At 42.3% G+C, this 10,167-nt stretch overlaps 1 protein-coding gene across 2 annotated transcripts in view; it reads left to right on the top strand.

The window, feature by feature from the left end:
- Positions 1–1,009: 1,009 nt before the first annotated feature.
- Positions 1,010–10,167, top strand: part of LOC109910819 (cytospin-A) — a 301,509-nt gene continuing 292,351 nt past the window's right edge. For both annotated transcript variants that reach the window (XM_020510070.2, XM_020510069.2), the window contains exon 1: positions 1,010–1,524. In XM_020510070.2, the coding sequence (XP_020365659.1) occupies positions 1,474–1,524 (51 nt within the window). In that variant the 5' untranslated portion in view covers positions 1,010–1,473. The remainder of the gene's footprint in view (positions 1,525–10,167) is intronic.

Here is a 10,167-nt window from a genome sequence, read left to right as displayed (position 1 = left end):
TGGTTAGATAAAATGGATGGAATGAGTGTACATTTTTAATTTGTTTCTAGGATCATACTTTTCCAAGTGTTCTGTAATCTACTTGTGCTGTGTAGTTCAGTTACTCACCATTGAGCTGCATGTACTAAAAAATACACAGATTTATCCCGAGCTCATTTGGTTGATCTCAGCTGAATCAGCAATAAGCGTATTTTTTTAATTGGCTTCAGAACTCTAGGTTCCGATAAAATGACTTGCATTCAGTGGATCTTCCTTGAGTATAGGTATGAATATAATTGGTTACAAGAGTGTCAGCTGTCAGGCAGTATCTCATACAAACCAACTTCTTCTGAGTATAGGCATATGTGTTATGATGACTAGGTCTTTATGTGGTAGGTAGCATCCAGCTGAGAGGAATTCCATCTTCAAAGATCCCACGACACTATTTTGAAGAAAAACAGGAGGTCCTCATTTATAATGCATCCCTCAATTAAGATTAACAAAAATAAAAACTGGTCATTATCTCACTGTTTGTGGGATTTGGTTATGTGCAAGTTACCTGCTGTGTTTCCTACATTACAGCAGTGGCGTATTCTTAAAATTCACTGTAAAACAGTCGGAGATACCCCAACTCATGAAAAAGCTTTGGACTGATTAAAAAAAAATTATACTAAATAAAGGCATTCAACATGAACTGTTTTTCCTCTTTCTAGAGACACCGCGAGATCAGTTGAACATTTCTAGCATTCTCTGTATCTAATTTTCAGATGGCCTGGACTTGGCTCTTCCTTTTTTTTGTGGTTGACTATCTCTACATATCGGCAATATAACCTGAGAATATCTGTAGAACGATGACTTGTCGACAAACTCCACCGCCCGAAGGTGCACAGGGAGGCGTGGACCGAGCCATGGCGTGTTAACGCGACCGTTGGTATCCGTGCACCAATCACAAAGAAGCTGGTGGGGCGCATCAAAAGCGATTGGTCAATAGCGGGGATGGTGGGCGGGGCTTGACGGGGATGGTCGTTATTTGAAGCTCGTGCTGAGGTGAGCGGTTGCGAATGGAACGTTCCTGGGATTGTTAGCTAGGAGTTTGAACCCAGGGAGAAGGAAAACCCCCCGAGGATTTAGTGTTCCTGGGGTGTCTAGACGTTCGGAAAGAATCGGCTGGATCGTCAGATCTTCCTCAATGTTTAATTAATCTTACTTTTGAGAGGAGACGAGCCTTTTTTTTTGTTCTTTCTTGCCCCACCTCCGTCGGACCGTCGACCGAGTTGCGGGATCAAAGACCCACCGTACCTGCAGCAATCAAACTGTCAGCGGCTGCCTCCTGCCACCAAGTGACAGCGATCTACCTACCTGAGTCTGAGCCAACTTCAAACCCACCAGCTAAGACCATCGAGGGTGACTCGGGCTACACGAACTTCCGCAAAAGAAAACGTCCTCTTGGTTAAGTCATCCTGCGATCCTCTGGGGTATTGAGCTCGTCTGACCATGTCCGCAGACCGTTACTCCGCTCTGGACGAAACGGCCCTCCGGAAGCTGGTGAGAAAATGTGATCCATTTGATTGGGATTAAAATGTTGTCCGAACCCGGTACTGGGATCTGCTTTGCTGTTGCTGAATGTGCCAGGGCGGCGGCTGTTAGTGCTAAATTCCGCTGTGTACCTGGTTGCAGAATATGTGACCCTGAGGAATAATTCCGATGGGTGACGGTTTGGGGGGAGGTGCCGCGCCAGGCTAACGATGCACCAAGGGATATAGGCACTTGTTGTAAAATGAGAGTTGGTTTCCGTGACTTTGCCTTTTTGTTTTGGAACGATTCGGGGCATGTTAGGGCCTCGAGCGGTAGAATGTGGAATGTCACCCGGTACTCTTTATACAGTGTTTTAAGATGTGGAAACGACTACGAACCTTGCCACATTTTCACTACTCCAGTTTTTTATACTAGCGGGAAGCAGCAGATACAATTTCAGAAGTTAAAATTTTGTATTTTGACCTGATATCGAACAGCTGATGTATTCATGATCTACTGTATTAAGTATTTAATTGTGGTTGGAGTTATTCTGAGCCTGTCCTCTTCGATTTAAACGCTCTGAAGGAATGTTCAGTTTAAAAACTAGTTAACCTGACCTGCTGAGGCACGGTTCGAGGTTTGAGCTGGGCCAAGGCAACAGCTACAGTTAATCTCTGGGCTTCATATGAACAGCGATGTTGCTCTAATTGCCATGCCACGACGAATTCAATTATATTTATAATTGTTCCTGTAGAGGTAAACTGGCGACACGTTAAATCTCGCCGTTCTGTATGTCGATCTCGCTATTATAAGTTCAACCAAGTTTTTTTGTTTTTCTAATTGGGGAGCATTGCATCTTGCTGGAGAAACAATGCGCAATCGGTTAACACATTGTGTAGATTTGCAATTCGGTGCTATTTTTAAATCTCCTTAATGACCGCATCGCGGTTAGAAAGTTATAATAAATGTGCAAATATATTTCGAGGAAGGAAGGACAGTTTAATTAAAATTATTAATAGAAAACTCTGGAGCTTTGGCAGCATTTGTAGAGAGTTTTTTTTTTATATTTTGACTCCAGTATAATTTCTTTGGAATTGAATATTTCATTTAAATGTAGGTGGATGAGCGAAATACATGTACATTCCCATCTGCGTGTAGCCTGATCTGTATTCGTTTGGCAATATAAAATGTTAGTGATCAAAAGGTAAATTGTAGAATTCATTATCAGTTCTGGTCGCTTCGGAAACGTAGAGACGGCTTTCTTAATTTTTTTTCTTGGCGGTACTGGAAATACAGTTACTATGCCAGTGATGGTACAAATGTTGGAGTGCATTATATATCATCTGTCAGCTCCGATTCCCTGAAATTTGCATTAGTTGAATTGGAGAACAAATTTTCCGTCATAGCAAAAGAACGCTCTCCAGAATTAAAATGTGGGTTTTAAAATAACGAAATGTCATGTATCTATGCCATCATTAAGACCACTCTCTTACATCTCAGTAACATTGCCTGCCTCATCTATTTTGCTATAGCAACTCATGCCTATGCCTTTGTTACCTCCTAGGTTTGGTCAGTCCAATGCACTCATGGCTGACTTACTATTTGCATTAAGTTGTCCAAAGCTTTGTCCTTAATTGTACCAAGTCCCAAATACCCATCATTGTTGTGCTAACTGATTTTTGCATTCGTTTTTGGCTAAGCAGTGCCTTGATTTTTCTTATTCTCATCTTTTTGTATTCAAACATCCTTTGACTGATTTCTCACCTTCACAATATGAACAAGGAACATGAATAGGCCATTTGGTCACTCAGGCCTGTCTTGCCACCCAACCAGATTAAGGTAAATATGACTGTAACTCAAAAGACACATTCCTGCTTATCTTTTTGAATACTTTTTAAGACAAAGATTCTCAATAAGCAAATGTTCTGCTTCCACCCCCTTTTTTTTTGTTACAAAGACTCGTGGCCATGTGCAAAAAAAAACTTCATCTTTCTAAAATGGCTGACCCCTTGTTTTTAGATGGTGATCCTTTGTTCTAGATGATCAAACAGATATAAGCCTAGTCTATCTAAACTTTCTTGATTCAATATGTCCATTCCAGGAATTAATCTGCTAAAAGTACTGAACTGTTTCCAACTTTTCCAATACATCCTTCCTTCAACTATGTGACCAATACAGAGGGCAGCATGGTGGCTCAGTGGTTAGCACTGCTGCCTCAGTCCCAGGGACCTGGATTCAAGTCTACCCCTGGATGACTGTCTGTCTGTATGGCATTTGTGCATTCTCCCTGTGTCCATGTGGGTTTCCTCCCACTGTCCACAAGTGCAGGTAGGGTGGATTAGCCATGCTAAACTACCCTGAAGTGTCCAGGATTGTGCAGGATAGGTGGATTAGCCATGGGAAATGGTGGGTTGAGCTGGGATGCTCTTTAGAGGGGCACTGTGGATTCTATTGGCTGAATGGCGTGCTTCCATTCTGTAGGAATTCTATGAATACTTCACATAGTACTTGGATTATGATCTCACCTATGCCCTGTATAGCTGAAACATAACTTTTTTTTTAAACTTTTCTGTTCAATTCCCAGAAAAAACAAATAACACTATTAGTTTTCCTAATTACTTGATGTCAATATGCTGGTTATCTGATACATGCACCCTGTATTTCCAAGCTCTGCAGTCTCACTACTTCAGGTAATGTGCTTTTTTTATTCTTCCTGTCAAAATGGACAAATTTTACGCTATTCTTTTGTCTGATCACTTAGGATGCTACAAAGGTATAGCTAAATTATGTGCTATTCACAACTTGTGTTCCTACCTACCTTTGTAGTAACCATACCTCAGTCCCTTCATCTGAACCATTTATATAACAAATGGTTCAGATTCTAGCACTAATCCCTGCGACATGCCACTTGTTACAATTTGTCATCCAGGAAAGGACCTATGTATGCCTCCTCTCTGCTTCCTATTAGCTGGTTAGTCTTGTATCCATGCTGATATGTTACCCCTTACATCATAAGCTTCGATTTTCTGAAAAACCCTTTCATGTGGCACTTTGTCAAACGCTTTCTGGAAGTACCTAAGACAAGAAACAATTTTGCTCATTGAATCTGCTCTATTAATCAATATAATCATGCTGATCTGATAATTCTCCATTCCACTTCCAGTACAGTATATCCACGGGTGTCCTTTTTTCCAACGCATATTTCACTTGCCAAAGAACTCCAAAAGATTGGTTAAATGTAATTTTCCTTTAACAAAAACATGTTGACTGTCTGATTACCTTTACCTTTAACTTATCCAAGTGCCCCACTATAACTTGCAGCTTCCAGTATTTTCTCAATAACAGATGATAGGCTAGTCCATAAGCTTCCTGCTTTCTGTCTCCTTTTTTTTGCTTTATTTAATTCCATGGCACCTTCCCCAAATCTAAGCAGTTTTGGAAAATTTTAAAATCTATTAATCAAATCTCGCTACTGTCTTTTTTTTTTTCTTTTCGATGACCGTAGGATGAAGTCCATTAGGCTGTAGATACTTCTTAGCTCACAGTTCTAACAATTTTCTCAATTACTTTTCTGGTGCTAAGTTTTTCCTTCTTTTCATGTTCTGACTTTTATAGCTACTTCTAGGATGATACTTGTATTCTGGCAGATTGATGCAAAATACCTGCTAATTCATTTGCCACTTCCTTAGTTTTAATTATAGAGTCACAAAATTGTACAGCATGGAAGCAGACCCTTTGGTCCAACTTGTCCATGCTGACCAGATATCCTAAATTAATCTGGTCCCATTTGGCCAATATTTGTATAAACCCTTCCTATTCATATACCCATCCAGATGCCTTTTAAATGTTGCTATTGTACCAGCCTGCACCACTTCCTCTGGCAGCTCGTTCCATACATGCACCACCCTCTGAAAAAGTTGCCCCTTAGGTCCATTTTAAATCTTTCTCCTCTCTCCTGAAACCTACGCCCTCTAGTTTTGGACTCCTCTATCCCAGGGAAAATACCTTGGCTATTCATCCCATCCATGCCCCGCATGTTTTTATAAACCTCTAAGGTCATCCCTCAGCCTCTGATGTTCCAAGGAAAATAGCCCAAGTCTATTCAGCCTCTCCCTGTAGCATAAACACTCCAACCCTGGCAACATCTTTTGTAAATCTTTTCTGCACCCTTTCAAGTTTTACAACAACTTTCCTATAGCATGGAGACCAGAATTGCAAGGACTATCCCAAAAGTGGCCTAACCAATGTCCTGTACAGCTGCAACTTGACCTTCCAGCCCCATACTCCAATGCAGTGACCAATAAAGGCAAACGCACCAAATGTCTTCTTTACTATCCTATCTACCTGTGACTCCACTTTCAAGGAACTGTGAACTTGCACTCCAAGGTCTCTGTTCAGCAACACTCCCCAGGACCATACCATTAAGAATATAAGTCCTGCCCTGATTTGCCTTTCCAAAATGCAGTACCTCACATTTATAGTACCAACTTTCACGTTGTTGCCTGTGTTCTCTCACGTATCTGTAGAAGCTCTAATCCATTTTTGTACTCTGGCTAGCTTTCTCTTTAACCTTTTTAATTATGGACAATGACTTTCCCCTTTTTTGAATTTGTCTTTCTCATTGCAATGAATCTATTTCATGCATTCAATTGTTACCATCACTGAATCCCCCACGATCAACATCCTGAGAGTTATCACTGACCAGAAATTCAACTGGACTCACCACACAAACAGTGGCTACAATAGCAGGTCACAAGCTAGGATTACTGCGGTGAGTAATTTCCCTCCTGAATCCTCAAAGCCTGTCCACTATCTACAAGGCACAGGTCAGGAGTGTGATGGAATACTCCCCACTTGCCTGGATGAGTGCAGTCCCAACAACACTCCTGAAGCTTGACACCATTCAGGACAAAGCAGCCTGCCTGATTGGCACTGCATCCACTCCCTCCACTACTGATGCTCAGTAGCAGCAGTGTGTCCTATCGATGAGATGCACTGCAGAAATTCACCAAGGATCCCACGACTACTTCCATCTAGAAGGACAAGGACATCAGACATGGGAACATCGCCATCTCCAAGTTCCCCTCCAAGTCACTCCCCATCCTGACTTGGAAATATATCGCTGGGTCAAAATCCTGGAATTCCCTCCCTAATGGCATTGTGGGTCAATCTCCAGCTGGTGGACTGCAGCGGTTCAAGAAGGCAGCTCACCACCACCTTCTCAAAGGTAACTAAGATGGGCAAGATATGCTGGCCAACCAGCAATGCCCACATCTCATAAATGAATAGGAAAAAAAGTTCTGAAATATCCCCTTAAATGTCTGCCACTGCATTGCTACTAATGTATCTTTGATTTAATTTGCTTGTTCAATTTGGCTAGCTTTGCTTTCATGCCGTCAGTTGCTCTTGTGTTCTCCTTTCTTTTTCTTAAAAAAAAAAAAAAAAGTCTTGAACTTGTTCTGCTCCCCCTCCAAACTGAATGTAAAATTTCAATCATATTATGACCACTGCTGCCTAAGGGGTGCCTTCACCATGAAATAATTCATTAATCTTCTCCTCTTGCCCAATATCATGACTTGTATGGCCTGCTCTCTGGTTAGTTTCAGAAGATACTGCTCTCGGAAACCATCCTGAAAGCCTCTGAACTCCTAATTTAGGCTAAACATCAGTTAGGTTGCATGGCTGGTTTGCAATGTAAAGTAACACCAATGGTATGGTTTCAATTCCTGCACCGGCTGATGCTACCATGATGGATCTTCCCTCTCCCCTCACCTGAAATGTGGTGACCAAGCTAAACCACCACCAGTCATCCTTTTTAATGAGTGAACAGCCCCTATGGTACTGTAGGACTATGGCAACTCTTCCTTTTTATCTAGGCTATCTTAACCTATTTGACTTTTCTAGTCCCTGTGGAACAAAATCTTCTACAATTATTGCCATGTCTTTCTGACACACTCCTTTTTATATATTCTGTTATGTTCACTGTGGTAGTTAGAATTGGGGGCCTGTACAGTGTTTCCACAACTGACTTCTTGCATTTATCATTTCTCATCTCTTTCCAAACAGTTTCTACATCCTGGTTTCCTGAACTTGGGCCATTCCTGTCTCTAATGTGCTGATGTTGTCATTAACTAAAAGCTATTCCTTCTTTTTCCTCACCTTCTTCTGTCCTTCCTGAATGTCCTGTACTGTTTGCATTTAAAGTCCAAATTCATGTGTGCATTCATATATACTAACATTCAGAACCAAAGGACAGAATCTTACAACGCTTTGGCTAAGTGTCATTTTCGTTGAATTCCGAGCAGGGCTTTCATCCATGAGGCCTACTGAGTTTTCTCATGCTATCATCCCAAACCCTCCCCATTAACAATGGACCCCAACTGCATGGCACTCCTTGTCTGATGCTAACCAAGTTTGCTCGCTCCCTCTCCATAGCCAGAAGTACTTGTTATGGCTGGCGATATCCTGGCTTTCAAGCCAATCAAGCAATGGCAGTCTGAAGTTGCCTTTCATCATCAATGTAGTGGCACTACAGCCAGTGCACAAACCAGTGCTTTGCATCACATAGGTGGTACAGCTGACACTTCCTTGCACAAATTACTACATATTCCTAAGCCAGTTACAGTTTGTCAGGCCACAAACCTCACTGTTTCATTGTCACATCCAGTTTTGCAAATCTCTCTAAATCACTGCTACTTTTTCCTCCATGCCTACTGCAGCCCAGCATTGTAGAACCATCACCTTATCCACCAGTAAGCAGCCTTGTAAGACATCTGGCTGCTCAAAAGCAGCAGGACAATGGGAGTTGTGGCAACTCCAGAATACCACATGCAAGCTTCTGAGAAGTGGTACTGGTGATCACAGATCACATGCACTTTGGATTAGAATATTTTTCTGTTGACAAACTTGGCTGCATTTATAACATGATCTTGCTGTGAAGCTGTATAGTTGATGGTGCCGTTAATCTGGAGGGAAGTGAGCTATAAAACCTATTCACTGAGCTACAGTGCTCACCTTAATGCAGGGAACTAAACCTATGATCTAGCACAAATTTCATTGGTTGCAGTATTGATTCATTTACAGGTGGACAATTGAGAGATCTCTCACAGGTTTCCCTATCCTTCACTGGCAGGAGCTAGTTGCATAAAAGTTCAATGCAGTAGTAACCTGGCATCCACTAGGATAGGACGTCCTTTCAATCATTTAGGTCATGGGCCCTGCTCCAGCAGCTGTTATTCAGACCTAGTATTCAAAGAAACTGTCTCTCTCTATTTCAGAGGAAATGGTATTGAGGACTAATGACTGTGATCCCTCTGTCTTTTTGGTGCATCCTGAGGGCCCCTTCATGTGGTGAAGGCATTTGTTGCTGGTCCAGAATTGGCCAGCACATTTTGAAATCATAGAATCCTTCCAGTGTGGAAACAGACCCTTCCGCCCAACAAGTCCACATTGGGCCTCAAAGCATCCCACCCAGACTCATTTCCCCCTATAACCCACCTCATCTACACATACCTGAATACTACGTGCAATTTAGCATGGCCAATCCATCGTTTGATTTGTTTCGCTATCATCCTGCACCTCTGCTACATGGCAGTAACAGCGACATTCCTAACTACTGTGGCTGAGTCCAGCAGTCATGCTTGAACATGAGGAACAGAATAGATCACTAGCAGTAAGAACAGTCAACAGTGGCTTTCTTCACAAATGAAAGGTTAACATTTTCCCCCATAGGGTGAGACAGGTTGCATCCTGTTAAGGAGGGCTGTGGAATTACACGTTCACAGGACCATATTTCAAAGAGTGCTTCTCCATTCATGTAGCCAAGAAATAATAGCAGAGTACTAAACCTCATTCCCAACTCGCGCCCGCGCCCCCCCACCCAGCCCCCATTATCCACAAAATGCTTTGATATAATTCAACATCTTTAGCAGCTCAGTGCCCCTATCCACGCTAGGATGTCTTGCCAGTTTGCCTGTGATCACACCTGCTTTACAGAGATGTCTGCCTGCAATTTGAGCACCAATGACATGGTTGACATCGCCTGTGACCAGCATGTACACTGTACACTGCTAGTATTCAACATACACGTTGATATGATTGCAAATGATGTGAACCTGCACTCCGCAGGTGCATGATTGATGCAATTGCTTTTGAAAGGTGTCCTGCTATGCAGAAGAGGAGACCGCATAGTTGCCTATCAAACTGGCTCTAGCTCAACCCACATCAGGCATGGTTGCAGTCACTTTCATTTACAGGTCACTTTTAGTAATGTGCTGAATTCCCCCCACCCCCATATTAGGTGTCTTTTCCCGAGGATGGGGCCATTCAAGACTGGGGGTACACTTTTAAAGTGAGGAGAGTGAATTTAAAAAGATACGAGGGGCAGATTTTTTTTTCGGTGGTTTGCTTGTGGAATGAATTTTGTGGGGAAGTGTTGTAACTGTGCCCATGTCCATGTTTTGAAGACTATTCAATAAGTACATGAATGGGAAGGGTTTTGAGGGATATGGACAAGGAGCAGGCAGGTGTGACTAGCTTAGTTTGGAATCCTATTTGGCATGGATTGTTTTGACCAAAGAGTCTGTTTCTGGGCTGTATGATTCTATGTTCAGTCCACCGATGCCCAGGACCGACTGTAGCCCCCTGTTATTGTACTGAAATGGCCCCCTGTCC

This window comes from Rhincodon typus, chromosome 24 (genome assembly GCF_021869965.1).
Source record: "Rhincodon typus isolate 14 chromosome 24, sRhiTyp1.1, whole genome shotgun sequence".
In the NCBI taxonomy this organism is placed as follows: Eukaryota; Metazoa; Chordata; class Chondrichthyes; order Orectolobiformes; family Rhincodontidae; genus Rhincodon; species Rhincodon typus.
This window is presented reverse-complemented; position numbering and strand designations above follow the sequence as displayed.